At 41.8% G+C, this 19,507-nt stretch overlaps 1 protein-coding gene across 1 annotated transcript in view; it reads right to left on the bottom strand.

The window, feature by feature from the left end:
* Positions 1-5,691: 5,691 nt before the first annotated feature.
* The window catches only part of GRK7 (G protein-coupled receptor kinase 7), a 29,541-nt gene continuing 15,725 nt past the window's right edge, over positions 5,692-19,507 (bottom strand). Inside the window, exons 3-4 of the mRNA XM_090053385.1 lie at positions 12,817-13,088; positions 5,692-7,208 (exon numbers count right to left, since the gene is read on the bottom strand). Of these exons, the coding sequence (XP_089909511.1) occupies positions 6,866-7,208; positions 12,817-13,088 (615 nt within the window). The 3' untranslated portion in view covers positions 5,692-6,865. The remainder of the gene's footprint in view (positions 7,209-12,816; positions 13,089-19,507) is intronic.

Below are 19,507 nucleotides of genomic sequence, written 5' to 3'. Positions count from 1 at the left end.
ATTACAACTCTTAAATGCAGACAACCCTAAATAATTTAGCATAGTTATGCTGCAAAATTCCATCCTTCACACTTAATTATAACTCAAAGGAAAATTCTCATTTCAATCCCATTTTACTTACTCTTGTAAATTCCTATTTAAATTTGGATATGACTGTCAGATTTGTTAGGGAACTGTTGATTTTGTCTGAATCCGGCTTCTCTAGGACAGCTATGTCAATAAGAAGCAGTAATGGAAGTCCATGGATATTCAGTGTACTAAAAACCATTTTGTGTTAGAATACAAAGTTGAGCTGCCTGCGTAAAGTCATATTGTTATTGGCCAATTAAGCCTTTGTGATGATGCAGCAATAGCTAATGGGACACAGCTGGGACTTCCGCACAACTAAATAATCCCGATGAACATTGACTTCATTGGATTTACACTAGCAGTCAAAAACTGACCCATTGTACTTAATGAGGTCAATGAGAGAAAACTTTTTTTTAATCTTTCGTCATATTTTTAACTGATATCTTTATTGTATAGGCTTAAGGTGCAAAGGCAACCTTTCTCTTTCCTCTCCCCCTGTTCCAAATGCCTTTCTGGAATACAAAATAGGATATTTTTAATTCTGATTTTACTTATAAACAGTAGACTGAGATCCTTAAACTAACTTGAGTTAACAGCTCATGCCAGTATATGCATTAGTAGATTATTGAGTGCTTCTTTGAGCAATTGACAGAACACTTAAGGCATACACCAATATCCCACTAATGTGCATCCTGTTGGGGCTTATTGACATGATGATTTAAAACTAGAATAATCTAATGCCATATGCTTGCAATAACTCTGTCCTGAATTCTCTTATCTCAGAAGTGTAATAAGCTTTGAAAAACCTAGAGCTGTAACAAGTGGAATAGCACTGCAATCTTAGGTGAAATATACTTTTTAATGCAGGGTCAAATTCTGGTTGTGTGTGGGTGTACATGTGAATGTACAAACAGACAGACAGACATGTATATCTTAGAATCATAGAGAAGTAGGGCTGGAAGGGACCTCCAGAGGTCATCTAGTCCAACCCCCTCCCTGAGGCAGGATCATCGCTATCCTATCCAAACTCATTGTCTAGTCTATTAAGAAAACTACACAGTGGACCCTTACACAACCACAAGACATAATACCTTAATCTGCCATAGGTAAAGCAGAGGGAGCATGGTGACCAATGTACAGTGCAAACATTGTTAAAATATGCTTGAGAGATTCAAGGAATAAGGCCATGCCCCCCACTACAGAGGAAGACAAAACCCTCTGATCTGTACTAAGCTAACCTTAGGGTAATATTCTTTCCTGATCCCAAATATAACTTCTGCAAAATGCTTGTACCATGAAAGTAGAATTACTATTAGCCCTCATTCTGGCTGCTTTCCATCTCCATGTTCAGCCCCTGCTACAGATCACCTTGCCAGGACAGGAGTAATCTGTTTTGAATGGAATTACGGAGGTGGTTCAGAATGCTAGAGCCCCTATGTCCTACACCCGTATGACACTCTCAAGACTGGGTCTGGAGGATCTCTGCGGTAGCATTTCTATGGACATAAACAGGATACAATTTTTATGACAATTTCTCCTCCTAACCAGGTGTGGTTTCCTTTTTTGATGGAGGTCACATAACAACGCTTTGCAATTCTTTAACTTGAAACTTTCCACTTGAAACTCTAACACTTTTAAACAATAATTTTATCCTCAAACACATCCTTTGCTCTCTGTGACAGTTTTCTCCAGATATGGAAACTGAGCCAGAGGAAAAAAACCACTAGATATTGATTGTAGGGCCAAAGATAGAATACAGAATCTTTGGCTCCTAACCCTGTGAAAAATTACCTGTCCTCTCTTTCAATACATTTCAGAATTGTCCTTTCTTGTCATATAAGCAACTCAGGTTAGAATTTTTCCCATTAGAGTACTACATTTTTTTATTAATTTGATAGGATTACTAGTATTTCCTCAATGCCTGCATGCTGTGTACTCCCTTAACCTCTAAAGAAAACTTTTTTTTTCCTGTATGACAGTTAGTGATTTGTACGACAGTTAGTGATCCACATCAGAATTCAATTTCTGGCTGCCCTAATGCTATTCATGAACCAAATTATCCATTAATATTGTATAACAAAATTATCATTCATGTTGTTTACTTGCAAAATAGAGTGCAGAACACTGAAGAATTCTTTTAAAAGAAAATGGAACCATTCCTTTTATGGTTAGTCATCTTTATACCAAAGTTATGAACCAACCAGTCAATATATTAATAGATATATTTCTGTACCTGTAAAGTTAATTCATTTTTAAATATCTGAAACTCATTATTAGAATATGAATTGTTCATTACAATAATTAAAACCCACATATGGTACATTAGAGGTGGTTAGAGATGACAGTATATCTTAAGCAATTCCTGTTTTATAACAACATAAAGGTCCCATCCTAGAATCTATCTAAAAGCAAGGCTTTGAGTTCAAGAGCAGGTGTGCATCTGTAAGGAATAGAGGACAGGATGCTAACAGTTCCCATTACTTTGTAAGGAACCGAACACCCTCAGTTTCCATGTAAGCCAGTGGAAGTCGGATGATTAATCAAGCAGCATCCAGAATCAAGTTCAAAGTACATCATTGAAGTTACCTCCCAATAATACTGAATAGTCACTAGGACTTTTTGGGCACATCTACATGTGCAATAATGTGCTGTAACTATGGCGCATTAAGTTTAGTACCTATAATAACTTAACTTAATGCACTGCCATAAGTGCTACAGTGCACTAGCACCAGTGCACATCTTTTTGTCATGCTGACGCACAGTACAGTAATACCTTGGTTAATGAAGTAGATGTGTTTTATAATGTCACTTTGTTATCAGAAACTTTGTTACCAGAGGTAGAAATAACATAGGAGGCAAAGGCATAGGGATGCGTTCCGGGACTTCACGGAAGGGAAGGTACAGTAGGAAAATATAATTAGATACTCACAAAAATAAGGTCAAATGTGCCTGAAAACATGAAATATGCATTTTGAAAATATATACAGTGGCGATGGGTAGGTGAGTGCCGGTGCATCCCGACTGCCCACACTTGCCACTTAGGCAATGGGCAGGGGGGGCAGGCAGGAGCGCCAGTTCCCCTGCTGCAGGTGCTGGCTGGTGCTTGCTCCCAGAAGTGGCCACAGCCACTCCTGGAAGCAGCTGCAGCAATCGCAGCTGGTGACCCCCTCCCCCCCATTTGGCAGGATTGCCCACGGGGGACACCCCTCCAAGTCAGCGGGACTGGTCATGGGGGGAGCACACCCCTCCCTTAAGGTGGCATCAGTCGCCCATGAATATATATATACATATTGAAATATGTTAAATAAGATAATAAAGCAATAAAATAACACTCACTCCCTCCCATAGCCTCCACAGCCTTGCTGGTACCCCTTGCCCCCCACCTACAGCCCCAATTCCCCCAGCCCTGCAGGAGAAGACCCCCAGCTGCCAGGGCTATGGACCTCAGTGGGTTCGCAGCCCCCAGCCCCTGCTTCTCCCTGCTGCAGGGTTGGGTGGGATGGTTCCCTGCCACCGTGCACACTCCCGGGGGACCTGCGCCCCACAGCTCTGTACACAGGGCAGGTGCAGGCTTCCACCCTGCTTCCCTCCCCTGGGGCCTCCACAGCCTTGCGAGCATGAGCTGGCATGGCTGGAGACAGCGGAGCTCGTGGGGATCTCCTTGCTTCTGTGAGCTCCCCCTGCTGCCCTGGCAACGCGCCTCCTGTGCGTGCTGCTGTTTTGAGGGATGCAGCCCCACACTACTGCTCTCACTGCAGACCCATGCACAGGAGGCATGTCACCAGGGCAGCATGGGGGGAGCTTGCAGCTTCTCCACACGGCTCAGCTGCTCCCTGCTGTGCTGGGTGGCACCCACTGGGCTGTGGAGGCCCCAGACTAGGGAAGCAGTGTGGAGTTCACAGCAGTGAGCAACTTCTTTGTGCAACTCAGATGCTCCCTGCTGCACTGGGGCATACCTGCTGGGCTGTGGAGGCCCCAGGAGGGAAGCAGGGAAGCAGGGAACAGCAGGCCTACATGGAGAAGCTGCTTGCTGTTGCTCACTCTGCACTGCTTCCCTCCCTCGGGGCCTCCACAGCTTGGCAAGCTCCACCCAGCACAGCAGAGAGAAGCTGAGCCACGTGGAGAAACTGCTCACCACTGCAAGCTCCCCCCATGCTGCCCTGACAATGTGTCTCCTGCACACAGGGCTGCAGTGAGAACAGAAGTGCAGAGCTGTGCCACTCAAAGCAGTAGCACACACAGGAGGTATGTCACCAAGGCAGCAGGGGGAGCTCGCAGCAGTGAGATCCCCGTACGGCTTCGCTGTCTCCAGCCATGCTGGGTCATGCCTGCAAGGCTGTGGAGGACCAAGGGAAGGAAAGCAGGATGGGAGCCTGAGCCCACAGCCTGCACCTGCCCCACATACAAATCTGGGGAGCGTGGTTTCCCCCTGCCCCTGGGAATGCATGTGGCAGCGGGGAAGTGGCCCTCGCCGTCCCCCAAATGAGACATCTGCAGCCCCACCCTGCTCCCTGTTGGGACCCTGTGGACACGCATTGCGGTCCCAAGCCCCAAACCCCAAGCACTGCTTGGCTGGGCAGCAGCCCCAGCCCTGCCCAGCTCCCTCCCCACAGGAGCCTCTTCTCTCCTCCCCTACTTACCTGCTGGAACTGTTCTGCAGGCTGCCTGGGGCCACATGCATGTATATGCATGTAGCACCCCATGTCTCACTGCCTTTCTCCGGCTCCCTCCCAGCTCCCTGAAGGCAAGAACTCTGCCAGCGTGCAGGGAGCTCATTGCAAAATTCATTTCTGAAGATTTTGTTTTCAATTGTTCTATTTTTTTTTGCAAAAAACATCTTACTTCATTATAAAGGAGCTTTGTTCCTAGAGGCTTTGTTAACCAAGATATTACTATAGACCAGTGATCACCAACCAACGGTAGACATCGGAGCCTCTTGATCCACCAGTAAATGTCGGAGCCTCTTGCGGTAGATCTTGGAGCCTCTTGGAGTCAATCTAAGGCTGGTGTTGGGGACTGAGTTGCCCACATGAATGCATGCGCATAGCCCAACCCAGCAGGTCAGTCCACGGGGGGAGGGAAGGGGCAGAAGCTAGATTTAGTCCCCTGTGGTGAGGGACAGTGCCACAGAGGTAGGTTGAGTGGGGTCCTGGGCAGGTGAGACTTACCTGCTGGGGAAGTGTGCCCCCAAATAATTTTTTTTCCTTCTGCCTTGATCACCCCCACCCCCCAGACTTACCTGCTGGGCAGGGGGAGGTGTGACAGCAGCGCATGGTAAATCTTTGCTTGCTTTTAAATGCCAAAGGTGATCTACTTAAAAAGGCTGGAGACCACTGCTGTAGACTAATTCTATTATGCATTAGCGCATTACCACAGCTTTTGCCATCATGCGCTAATGCGCAGTAGAATTAGTCACTATACTTTTAGCATCTCATGCAGACACACCCTTTAGGTAGTAAACACTGAACCTAACCAATATTTTGCAGAAATGGATCCCCATATAATTCAAATCAGGATGCCCAAAAATAGGTAAATAAAAACAGAACTATATCAAATACTTTGTAAGAACTAGTAAACTATTCATTTAGATTAAAAGTATAAATATATACATAATTTTCCACCTTTAAAGCACTTATAAAAATAGTACAACATTTTTGTGTCTTATTGAATTTACATTTCTAATGCATTTAGACAGTTTTCATTTTAAAAGCCAGTTACAAACTGGTGAGATTTATTTGTAGTTTAATTTAAACTACAGGATTCACCAAAATACAGATACATTATCAGGAAGCCTGATAGAAAGTTTAACTTGGTAACAAAAAAGAACCTGCATTCACCAATAAATTACTATTTCTTTATACCTGGTATATTTACTTAATAGTATAATCTTATATAATAACAGTCAAATACTGCTCTAAATTTCACTGGTGCAATATCACCCTCAGTCTATTGACATCAACCTGACGGAGAATTTGAACTAAATCCTCACTTCTGTTGACTGTGAAACCCTTTTACAATAAGAACCTGGAATTTTCACAGCTGAACCACCTACAAGCTAGAAGAAATCAAGAAATTTAGATAGCCAATGAGATCCCTAAGTTTGATGTGATGCATGAGGTCTACATTGTCTAATCACTGAGACTATTATTTCAAAATTTAAAAACTTTTACTGAAAACTGTAGAACAAAGAGAAAAACTACTGTTGTGAATAGTAACTAGGACCTCTTTAGGTAGCAAGCACTTAACATAATACCAATTTTTTGCAGAAATGGGTCCCAAAATAATTAAATTCAGGATGTTAAAAAACAGAAGTACAAACAGAAGTGCATCAATTTTTGTATAAGAACAAATAAAACTATATATTTAGACTATGGTATCCACTAATATAGCTACTGATCCAGTAAGAGAAAAAGATGTAGAGGGAGAGAAATCAAGAAAGGAAATGAGCATATTACAAATGTCAGACTCAGTTATTTTTAAAACAGGTGCCTTCTGACCATGTTATTGTTGTATGCATTTCACAGGAACACTGCTGGATTGTTATATTCCTAAATTTCTTAAAATAAACATGAGTTTTCATCTTGATAGTCTCCAGTGGAATAAAGACATTATCTCTTTTGTTAGAACAAGATTAATTAATATTGTCTATTCAGTTTAGGGTCCTAACTTGTCCTGTTGATGTCCCATGTTAAATCAGCTGGGTTTTGTTTAAAATCTTAGCTGAGTTTTTGAAACACTGCAAGAATCTGGAAAGTTCCATGGTGCATCTTAACACCTTTTGTTAATGATGTGATATTTAAAACAGCACGCAAACTCCTGATTTAACTTCACCTCCATTTGCACATCCTCCAGTATCTAGCCTGTTAGGATCATTCAATTCTTCAAACAGTCCTGTTTCAATAATTTCTTCCTGCCAGGCTCGAGGGACAGCACCTGTTGCAAACTTTTTGAAGAACTTCTTATCTTTCTCATCAAATTCGATTCCTCGCACTTCAGAGAAGTCAGCAATGTCTGCAAGATCTCTGGCATAGACAACTGATGGATCTGGCACAAAAGGGGGGTCTATCAGGCCTGCATTCAACCTGTGGAAATGTATTGTTTTGAAGAAACTGTGTTTTCTTGGATCATCATCTGAGTTTCTGCAATAAACCAACAGACCGTTAGTCAACACTGTGGTGCGCAGGTTTCCAAACACAACAAATCTGGTGGGTGCAGAGAAGGTGGGATATGTAACCCAGACATAGCCCTAGGGCTAAATTACAGCTCTAGAACAGGAAATTCTTAGATTTGGGGAAAGTTCAAACTCCACAGTTTGAGTCTATTTGAATTTTAATTCAATTTTCCTTCAAAAGCCAAGTGTCGTTATATGACTAGTGGATTAGGATATTTTCCAATTTTTAGCCAAGAATGTAAGGTTCTTAGTGGAACTGAAGCAAAAAAGGAAGAAACACTAAAAGCCCATAATGACCTAAGAATAAAGTGAGATAGAATTCCAGTACACTGTAGGAAGAAGTACAAGGAATTAATGCACATTGACTCAGGGAACAATATTTCAGTGTGAGACTGCTGACAAGCAGAAATGAGATTAGTGGCTTTACCTTAATTCAGAAAGGTTATCTGTTCATATCATGAAACCATCAGGAAGGTCTAGTACTAAAATCTTTGTTCTCAGAAATACTCCATACTCAGTTGATTAGCCTGTTTTAGGTCAACAGAGCTACTTAAGCACAACTTAAGCAAATAAAGGTTTCCAGGATCACAGTCAGATTCATAGTTTGGTGTCCTAACAAAAATCTTAAATCACTTTCCTAATACTTTCACACCAACTTCCCCCCTGTAACCAAATCTATTCTGCCACCTTACTATTAACATTACATCAACATCAACATTAACATTAAAATAGAAAAAAGAAAAACATACCTATGAGTTAAAAAGAACCATATACATTTCTGTCCTAACGAATCATCTTCATTGACATGAAAAAGCACCAAAATAGGCTGTCTGAGACTCATGGGACTGCAGACAGTCCTGCTCTTCCAAGGGCCCACATTACACAAGAATCAGAAACAAGTTGAACACCCTTCTCAGTTTGCTTCTAATTCTGGTGCCAGCCGAATGTAGTAGGTGTTCTTCAACTGCCCTCTCCAGCTCCCTATTTTGAAAATTGCGCTTTGGCTCCACCTTCTCACTCCTGGTTAATATAAACAGGTCACCTAAGGCCACCAAATGTTGTAAAGAGGCATGATTGAGCAGCATAGCCATATGAGACGTGTTAGAGCAGGGGTGGGCAAAATGTGGCCCGGGGGCCGGATGCGGCCTGCCAGGCCATTCTATCCGGCCTGCTGGGACCCTAAAAAAATTACAAAATGAATATTTATCTGCCCCTGGCTGCCTATCATGTGGCCCTCCATGGCTTGCCAAAACTTAGTAAGTGGCCCTCCACCCGAAATAATTGCCCATCCCTGTGTTAGAGACAGACAGCTGGGCGAGGGAGATGCACATTACAGTGATGAGTATGGTATAAAAACATTAACCTGATATGTAAAGGGTCTGCAAACCTAGAACCAGCTTGGTTAACTAGTGACATACAAATACTGATGTAGTTGTGGAGCCTGTTCTTTGTTAGCCTAAAGAGCAATAGAACTGAGGTCAATCAGAGGAACTCACAGATCTAAGACATTCATAGATCTGTCAGTCCTCCCACAGTAACTGGGCAAGATTTATAATCAGCCCACTCAGACAGATTTGTTTTATTTTGCTTTTTGTTCCTACAATATGTGATAAAACACATCAGAACTTGATGAAGGCTCCACAATAGATTTCTACAGTGTTTCTTCTCTTGACATAATACATTGTCTTCTGACATCACCTAGAGTAGAATTACTTAAAAAAATGAAGCTACAGGAACGCCATCTACTGGAACCTACTGATGCTTCTTTTAACTAGTCTGAGAAGATGTACTTGAACTCTCCCTGTGAGAACCTGACATTTGCACGACTCTGGTAAAAAGACACCCAAATAAATTTGACTTCTACCAAAGTCCTTTGCTAATCCTCCATAAACTACTTCTGTAGATGCCACCAGACAGTGTGGTAGAGTGTTGCACAAGTCCCAGGGGTGAGAAAAAGGAGTTCATCTTTCCTGAATGAACTAACAATGCTAAATCTTGACTACAAAAAGAACACTTTCAAAAGGTCAGGTGTGCAAATTAAAGCTGCCCTTAAGCAGCTTTACCTTATGCAACAGGCACTTACGTAGCTAACCCAAGGTCTCACTGACTTTAGCAGAATTACAAAACTAATCTTTACATAAGGATGATCTGCTCTTGAATAGTATCTCCAGTGTAATAGGCACAGACAGGCTTTTTTCAAAGTCATACACAGTATGGCTGGCTACCTTTTCCTCACTTTGTCCACCATATGGGTAAGGAAAAAAGGGACAATTTTGTTCATGAATGCCATTGTGACCCTTCCCCAATACTGCAAGGTATTTCTATAGTTCATAACTGAATATCATGCTCCATTCCTTTCTGAATTCCATACTCATGTCTTTAAACAACTAGCACCTTCTTCCCCTTGTATCTTTTTTCCAACTGTAGTTCTGCTTATTGGTCTAGTACAGATTTTAGAGGACCTTTTCCCAGTCCTTCAAAAGCATCAAGTGGCACAAACAGAAAAGAACATACAGAAAACAGTATGAAATGTCAAGTGACAAAATGAAAAGTGTTTGCATAAGTAACTGTCTACAAGCACCTCTCCCACTGCTAACAGATAATATAACATATAGCAGACCGAAGGGCGGTATTGTGGCATAGGTACCAGAATAGTATTGTGGTTATATTAAGTCAGGCCTGTCCAGCTTCTGAGTGGCTGTGGGCTGCATCCCCCACAGGCCACAGCGATGGGGACCATATGCCACAGGGCCCAGACCAGTGCAATCCACAAGCCCCAAGGACTGCACACTGCATGCACCCTCCCCCTGCTGCACTGCTTGCAGATGTGTGGAGGTGTCTCCCCTCCCCCTTGCACCTTGTGCATCCCCACCTCATCCTCAGCTCTTCAACCACTGGCTCTCTTGCTGCACTGCACTTCACAAGTGCACCAGGCCACAGGCTCCCTCAGCACTATAGGCTACACTGGCCCAGGCTGCACTGGCCCCTGGGGTGGAAGCCAGAAGTGGAAGCCCAATGAGGGAGGGGAAGCCCACTGGGTGTTGCTGCAGTCAGAACAATGGAGGGAGTTGGAGGTAGTGGCAGCCTGGTGGGAGTCCTGGGGCCATATATTAACCCCTCATAGGCTGCATGCACCCCTTAGGCTGTCAGTTAGACAAGTCTGCATTAAACAAATGGTCTACTTCTGGTTCTGCTGTGAACTTGCAGCATGACCACAAACATGTCTCTTAATTTGTTGGAGCCTCAGTTTCCCCATCTGTAGCAACAGAGTAATGAAGTTTAGTTCATAGGAGTTCTGTGGCTAAATAAATGTACATAGAGTGCACTGCAATATCCGATGGAAAGTTCTAAATGTATTATTACTGTTATTGTACTACACACTGAATACTTCTCTGAGTAAAGATGCACTAGTGGCAAATATCCTGATTTACAAATTAGAATGCATGGCTCAATTTTAATTACTATTTGACTGTAAAAATCTTCAATAACCTGACTGCATTAGATACTAAATATTATGTTTTCTAAACAAGTGATAGGCTATATTTTCTAGGTTCATAAACCCTGTTGTTCACCATACTCTTTATAACACACAGGTGCATCTACACATTGCCCTGCGGCAATGTAGCGATGCACTACACTGCCATATGGTGTGCTGTGCAGATGTAGTGATCATGTGTGTCTGCGCATGATCAGAAGTTATGTCACCATAGCGGCACAATCTCCAGGTATAGTATGTTGCTATGGCAACATAGCAGTGAAATTTACCCATGTGTCATGTGCACAGCACAGTAACCACCCATACTGCGCCGTGCTTTAGTACTTCTGAAAGGAAGTACTAAAGCATGGCACTGTAGCCATGCTTTACTTCCGAAAGTAAATACTAAAGCATGGCACTGTAGCAGTGACGTGTAGAGATGCCCACACTGAAGAATAAGAGTGCAAAATCTTCAAAGAGAAATTCCCAGTGCTTTCAACAGAAGATGTCCTTGCATAAGAACTGCAAAACAATATCTTTCACAGATAAAATTTAGAAAGATATAACACCAGCTTTCAGGAGCATTTGCAATACTTTTGCTTTCAAAACTGTTGTGAAAACTGACTAGATACAAAAGCTAGTTGTCCTTATTTATCATAATTATTAAGATAAATTAATTATATTTTACTACATTTTATAGAAAATTACTTGCAGTAGAAAGGCAAGGAGAATTCTGCAATACTGTCTTAATATTAAAATAAGAAAACAACCATGAGAAAATCTGCAAATTTTCACTGAGTCTATACATCTGACAATTTTGAGAGGTTCTGGATACCATTATAATGGAAAAGCTAAACACCTGGTAAATTTACATTCATATTTGATTAAAATAATTAAATATTCTAAATATAGCCACATCAATTTCCTATTTATTATTCTTTATTTATATACTTTTTGGATTGCTTTGTATTTATCCTGTCTTCTTAGCATCTTGCATCATGTATCAACACAAGCTATTTTAAAAGTTAAATACTATAACATCTATCTTTCCAATGATCTTACACAAAATGGTTTTGAGACCTAGAATGCCTTTGGGACACAAAACAGCTTTTGACCCAGGGCCAAATCCAGCGATCATTAACAAAGGAAAAACTTCACTGAAGTCCTAAACAGAACTTATGTCAGATAAAGACTGGGGTCCAAAGGGTGTGTCTACACATTGCTATACAGCAATGTTGCTATGGCACTGTGCTTTAGTACTTTCTTTTGGAAGTACTAAAGTATAGCACAGTAATTGCCCATACTGTGCTGTGCATGCAGCGTATGGTTAGATTTCACTGCTACATTGCCCTAGAGGTGCACAATAACAGGGAGTGTGGTGCTATAGCGATGTAGCTGCTGATCACATGTAGATCCACATAAACACTATGTTGCTGTAGTGCACTGTACGGCGATGTAGCATGTTGCTACATCACCATAGGGAGACGGGTAGACACACCCAAAGTGTATCTTTCATTATAAGGGGATGATAAGAGGTCCAAGACATTCTGCCAAAGTCTATCAAATCACTCTTTAACATGGGGGGCGCTGGAGTGGGTGATAAGAGGCCAGTTATAAGAAGCAGATGATGCAGGCTTGTATCCACAGGCCCTGAGGGAGGCAGGGGGTCTGTCCTTCCATACTGAAGTTCTGGGCCCTGTCAGAATGGTTCCTACATGCTGCCAGAAACCAGGCACTATGCATTTCGTTAATGTAGATGCAGTGCATTTTTAAGATGTGCATGCTGACTCCAAGAAAGAAAACAATCCTGTGGAAAGAGGCTGTTCCCCCACCTCCTACTGGCCCACATCCTCTCTGTTCTCCAAAGCCATGTAGAACCTACCCCACAAAACTCCAAAGAGAAACTTCTATGAATTTCTGGGGTGGGATTGGAAGACAAGAGCAACATTTTCATGGTCTTCCAAGACAGACCTGATAGAGCAGGATTCTTCCACCTCCAGGAGCACATGGGAAGATTTGAATCTATGTAGAAAGTCAAGATTTTGCATTCCTTTGTATTAAATAATGACTAGGCTTTATTAACCTTGGAAATAAATCATACCTGCTTCCTAAACGATTCTCTGTTTTCTTAGCCAAGAACAGTGTGCAAATATCTTTTGCTTCTTTTGTGAAGTTTGGATGCTCAAATGTTACCTCATCTTCTAAGGTTCTTCTTTTCACTTCATCCTTAGTGATCTTTTCTTTGAAATCCTTGAATGGAGTTCGACCTGCAATCATCTCGTATATACTACATCCCATAGCAAACCAGTCCACAGAGAAGGAATAATTTTCTTCCATCAGAATTTCAGGAGCCATATAACCATTAGTTCCAGCCTATGGTAATCAAACACATAGATTTATTACTATACAGTGGCAATACTGAAATGCAAAGATACAAGCAGATTTTACTTTCCTACAGGTAATCATATATAGTCACAACATTTCTCTGAAGTGACCAGGAACAAAGTGATGAAATTCTGCATTCAGACATGACAGATGATATTTTATAGATGTATATTCACGTAATATAATTATTTTGGCACATGAACTATTGCTGTGAATAAACACCTTCCTACAAATAAATAAATAAATGTATGGAAAACATTTTAATTATTATGCACAAAGGAAAAAATGCATTTGTGCCATTTTTACATTTCAGTTGACATAAAAAGAAGTCAGAAGTAGCTTTTTAATGTTTGTTTTCACTTTATTTTCTTCTTCACATTAGAAATTCAAGTCTTGTTTACCTTTTCCCCTGACAACTATACATAGCTATGCACTGCTGAAGAACAGAAAATACATGGATATTAGGAGAGACCAGGAAAGTTAAAATAATCATCTAATGGATTTAAACACTTGTAGGGAAAATGTTCTCTTTAATTAGGATTCACCATCCACATTCTTTCTGTTAACAGTAGAGAAAGCTCCCAACATATACTACTTTTGTGTTATTTACTAGATTTTCAGGGAAAAAATAGATTCACATGATATTTTAAGGTTCATAAAGCAGCAACAACAAAATCCGTGTCAGGTCTTCTTTGTATTTTCTAAAGAAACACAAAAAGGCAAAGTATCCACTTTTTCCCTTTGAAGCTCTTTTTTAAGCAATGCATAAGCCAAACAGCCTTAGTTAATACTGTGTTGTGCAACTTTTGAGTAAAAGAGAATTAAGGCATTAGTTTCCAACTTGAACCAAGAACAATTCTAGATACAGGAATAACTGACAATGACCTGGAGATAGTGTACATTTCTAATTTTCTCTAAGGGTCAAATGCACAACACTCAGTTCTGAAGGGCAGATAGAACAAGATTCTAGTTGAATTGTATGTTGGCTATCTACAAGTTGTGCTACCATTATTAATGCTCGAGGAGACTTAACACAGACAAGATTCCCACAGATGGACCCATTTTTACCACCTTAATACTTATGCCTAAATAACAGAGCAATGAAAATGCCAGAAGTCGTTTTGGAGATTTCCTGTACCTTTCTAAACAGATGGGACTGCTGGGATATACTTTTTTTTAGCATAGTCATTACACTAGTGCAAAATTAAACAGACATTTATTTGAGATGGTGATCATCACTATTATCACCAGGAGTTTATTACTGTCTAAAAGATTCACTATCCAGAAAGTCAGAGTTGCCTTAGGAAGGAGTAACTAAAATTGCAGCTCACCTGGGGCATTTGTAAATGGTATAAAGAAGCATATATGCACAGATAGTTTTCAGTTTAAAGGTGGGGAAACAATTATGTCTTATTATTTCTCCATCTTCAGACAGAACTTTCCTTTTTTGGTTAGGTTTTTAATCCATAAGGTAACAGTTTCCTCCTATAAACCTAAATACAGTATAGTGATACAGAGTATAATACATACCCCTATACTTTCGTGTGTGTGTGTGTGTGTGTGTGTCCCTCACTCTGGTAACTAAAGTAAAACTCCCTATGGCCTCAAGCAACATAAGATGGTCTCATAGACAATCTGCATCTACTGCTGGGCTAGGCTAGTGAAAAGCAGATAGCTAATCTTGCTAGGAATACTTCCTCTTTAGAAATATGAGGTGAAATCACATACTTTCAGAGAGGCTGACAAGAAATAAAAAGAACACAAATACAAGGCAGATATGATTAATACGTACTGAAAGAGGGAACAGAGAAAATGTGACATTTTCCTCCTCTGTAACCACAGAAGCTCCTCAACGCACTGGAGTTATAAGTGACATTACAGCCTGGAAAGGATGGAGCACTCTATCTGACATGTTCCTCTGGGTGATATGCAGTACTTGGATTTTTCTACTACAAGTCAATACTGCCCCAAAAGGATTAACTTGTGGTTCCTACTCTTCCTCCATTCACTAAAGAGAAGCATTTAACTGTGGACTCAAAAATCTTTGTCAGCACATCTCCACAGAAAGCTGAGGGACCAGGAAGGTGTACAGAAAAGCTCATTTCTATACTGAAAACCTAATATGCAAGGATAGAATTGGAATTCCTTATGGATGGTGAATATCTACAGGATTGAGAAGCCATGCCACCTACCTTAATTGCATGGTTACAAACCTTTTGACCTGAAGGATTACAATAATTATCTAGTGCTCACATTCCTAGAGTATAAACAAAGTAAGGGGATTTCCAATCATAGACAGAAATTCAAGAGCTAAATGACAAAAGAAATGGAATCCATAGAGTTTTTAACTGCAGGACTCCCATTAAGTGGCTAGAAGACAGTACATTAAGCTGAGAGTATACCCACCCACTGGTCTCCAAAGCGAAAGTCAGAGAAAACCAGTTAACTTACTCCCTACCAGGTCAAAGGATATAAGAAGGCACAGTAAATTGTCTTAAAAATATAAAGTTGAGAACAGAACAGGAAGCAAAAGGCTAAAGATGCATTTGTTCATGGGAATGGAGGTGGCAAATATCCAGCAATAGGAAGAGATTAAATCTTCAAACATTAGGTAATCTTGGATTGTTGTTAAATATCTGACTTGATTAAACTAATGAGGTTGTATCCCTTGATGTAGGTATTGTACCATTTAAATTTTTGGCAAGTATTTTTTCTTAATTAAGGATCTGCTACCATTAGGTCAAATTCTGGCTTGTGCTTGGAAATGGGAAAATAAATGCACCCCCTAAAAAGTCACCTTACTATATTGCCAAAACAGTATTCCCATATGGCCCAATCCTGCCCAAGATCAGAGCTGAGTACAGCACTATCTTCAATCCTATAGTCATTCTTGATATAACATCGGGACTATTTGTGCATAGAGGGATCATTGTCTAGCCTTTGCAGGTAAAGAAACATGCAGACCAGCCCCCTCAAAAGTTAGGCATGTCCCATTAGATATCTCCAGATTAGAAATTATGAAGAAGCACAACTTTTCAAATGAGGGAGAAATCCAGGCCATCTCTAATGCTTCTGCTGCTGCCAGCAGTTTTACTGGCATGCACCTTAGTGCAACACCAGCCAGTTTTGGTTCCACTCATACCTGACATGGAAATACTTTATCTTAGAGATTAGCACCTTTAACATTGATAGGTAAGATTCTTCATTTTTATACTTTTTCTGAAGGGCACCATTACATTAAGTTTATTATTTAAACAGAAGATGTTATAAAAACATTTCTTCCTTTTCTTCATTTAAAGAAGAACCTGAAATCCAAAACCAAAGCCAATGATATCTGAAGATAGAACCAAACTCCATGCACATCCCTTACTGTCCCGAGAAGGGCAAATTACCACTAATGCCCTGGTTACACTCTGGCATCTGGGGTCATAGGAAACAGGGTGGGGAAAGAAACACAATGCAGCTCTACTGTTTTCATCAGGACACGAACTCACAGACAGAGGAAAAGAATGAGAGGTAGTTCTCCCTACCTTTTCCCACAGCCCTTTACAAAATAAACTCAGTCAACATCATAAACCAAACAGCAAAGAAATCAGAATATCTAGCTTTTGTTTGCCATGGCACAAGAACTGTTGAACAGGGTGAAAAAACAAGCTGAGTTTAGCTCTATCAGCTGTTTCCTGGGGTTTAGTCCTTCCTTCCTCCAAGGGGTGCCAATGACTGCTTTGTTCTCGTTCCCAGCTGTTCCTCTACTCCTTGAGTAATGGCCTTAACAGACCCTGGAGGAATGTAGAATCAAACCACAGGAAACTTTTTTTCTGCACATGAGTTACTGGACCCTAGACTGGGGAAAAGGATGATTGATCTTTCTTTGTCATTCATTTCATAATGGCAGTTTGTTTTGTTTTGTTTTTCTAGAACTACTGTGAGGAGGAACTGAGCCGAACCTGAAGCAGTGATACAGAGACAGGCATCCTGTTATCTTGCCAAATATTCCCACAGCAGCAAAAACGTACTTGATCACTTCAATGGGTTGATTATTTTTAAAATCAGTGTAAAATCAGGTTTGATTAACAAATGGAAATTTTCCATTTTTGTATTGCACAAAGAAAACAGGATTTATCACAGCCTCAGTTATTGCTTAGGAAATACAAGGCTGTCATGCAGCTTCCAAGGAAATCAGTGGGCTGAGGGTTTAGCAGTATCTCAGGCCAACAAAATACAAAGAGAAACATAGTTAGATATGTTAATCAAGTCAGTTAGAAGGCAGGGGAGGGTGACACCTTAGAGACTAACTGCTTCAGAAAGGATAAAAGACCTACCTAAAGTCCCAGAGGACATCATAGCCAGAGCTCCAAGAAGAATGCAGGACTTTCTCAGTCCGTGTGTATGTTCTGAATTCTAGACTAAGAATCTCACACATTTTCACACCGTGGACCACAACCTTAAAAGAAGATGCCTTTAAAAACACACAGGTATGAGGAGCAAAGGGCTAGCATGGCTGCCTCCAACAGCAGCTGATGTAATAATGGAGGAAATGAAACAAACATTTTGCCTGGAAGTAAGGCATAAGGTAAAATAAATTAAAAGGCATAACTGCCTTCATAACTTTACATCTGCACAGTGACAAAGGCTGCATGAAGTTGAGTGACTGGGAAGGAAGGTAGTCCAGATGCTCAAGGATGGGAAGGGAGATGGGGATGAATTATGAGTAAATTGCTCTTCCTTTTTTCTTGCTGTCTTCAAAAGTACCTAAGAAGGATTTTCTCTTGCAGTCTGGTCCACAGTGTATAAAACTGGGGTAGGCAACATTTTTTGGCTGGAGTGCCCCCCACCCAAAAGTCCCTGCCCCCCAGCCCTACTGCCCCTCACCCAAAACCCCTGCCCCACAGCATGGGCTCTGTGGCTGCCAGCAGCTACCCTGGCTCCGGGTGGTTGCTTGAACCCGGGCTGCTCCCAGCAGGGCTTGCAGCGTCCCAGCTAACTGCCGGGAGCACCCGGGATCCCAGCTGGCAGCAGCTCCCCAGAGCCGGGCTCCAAACAGCTGTGCTGGGCTCCTAAGCTAAGTTTTACCCAAACTCAGGTACTGTTTTCCTTTGAAGTGGCTAGTATTCACTTTGGATTCAAATTTGCCCAATTCGGGGAACAGTGATTGGATTCGGTGATTTGAATCAGTGTCCTGAATTGATTTAGCCAAATCTGATTCAGAGATTTGACTACTGCCAAATCAGCCGAATTTCTGAATCAAACAGGTCCCATCCCCTGCCTACTATCCCAGCCCTGTCAATGGCTGCCCGGCCCTGGCCCTAGCACCCCTCCACTTAAAAAAAAAAAAAAGCCTAGCACTCACTGGATCCTGCTAGGCAGAGGGCCAATCCCCACTGCTTCCCACTGCCCTGTGCTGCATGGGGGGCTCTGCCACAAGCCCCCAGAGGTCCCAACAGCTGCTGCAGCATCTGGTGAGTGTGGGTTATTTTTTAAACGCCAGGATGCTGCAGGCCGGTCAACCATTGACGTGGCTGGGAGAGTGGGCAGGGGATGGGGGCTAGTGGCAGAGCCCCCCACGCAGAGTGGGGCAGTGGGGATTGCCCCCTGCCTGGTAGGAGCTGTTGATTGCGGGGCTTTATTTATTTATTTAAAGAACCGGGAGGCTGGGGTTGGGCGTGGCAGCCACTGACATGGCTGGGAAAGCAGGCAGGGGTCAGAGGGTGCTCAGGGTGGCTGGGGCAGCATGCAGGGGATGGGGCCTCGTGGGGGTCACCTCATGGTTCTCTCCTCCCTGCTCCAGCTGCCCCCCACCTCCACTTACCAGCACAGAGTCCAGGTCAGCTTCCTGCAGCAGTGAGCGGGGACTGCCTGAATCTCTGAATCTCTCTGAATCTTTCAAATTGATTCAGACCTTTTTATTGGTCTCCCAATTTGATTTGGATTCGGAAATTAGGCTGCTGAATCGGGCTGAATCTCCTCCGAATTGAATCAGCACCTGAAGATTCTCACAGCTCTAGTGATAATACAGCCCTTCTGGAAAGCATTGTTCTGAAGATTAATTATTCAGTGGCTGTGCAGTATATAGAACATAGCATTCTTAGTGAAGGGAAGGATTTCAATCAACTCTATTTATACTTTCTGAGATACTTAATAAATTAATGTAAAAGCAGTATCACAGCTTTGCACAGTATTGTATGTAGGCAGTTTACTCAGAGGAGACATCAAAGAAATACTATGTTCTGTTCAGGTATATTTTTCTTTTTATTTATGAAGTCTCTCTGTTAATACTCTTAGAGGCTTAAGAAATATAAGCAAGCTGACTGTGAGAGGGTCATGTGAGATGCTGAGCACTCCTGACTGTCTCTGAACTCTGTAGGAGTTGAGAGAGCCTGGCATTCTAGGTACCTCTCATAACTGGG

Source organism: Crocodylus siamensis, chromosome 6 (genome assembly GCF_052110815.1).
Source record: "Crocodylus siamensis isolate JL-2025a chromosome 6, ASM5211081v1, whole genome shotgun sequence".
NCBI lineage: Eukaryota > Metazoa > Chordata > Crocodylia > Crocodylidae > Crocodylus > Crocodylus siamensis.
The sequence above is the reverse complement of the archived record's forward strand: the minus strand, read 5'-3'. Positions and strand labels throughout refer to the sequence as shown.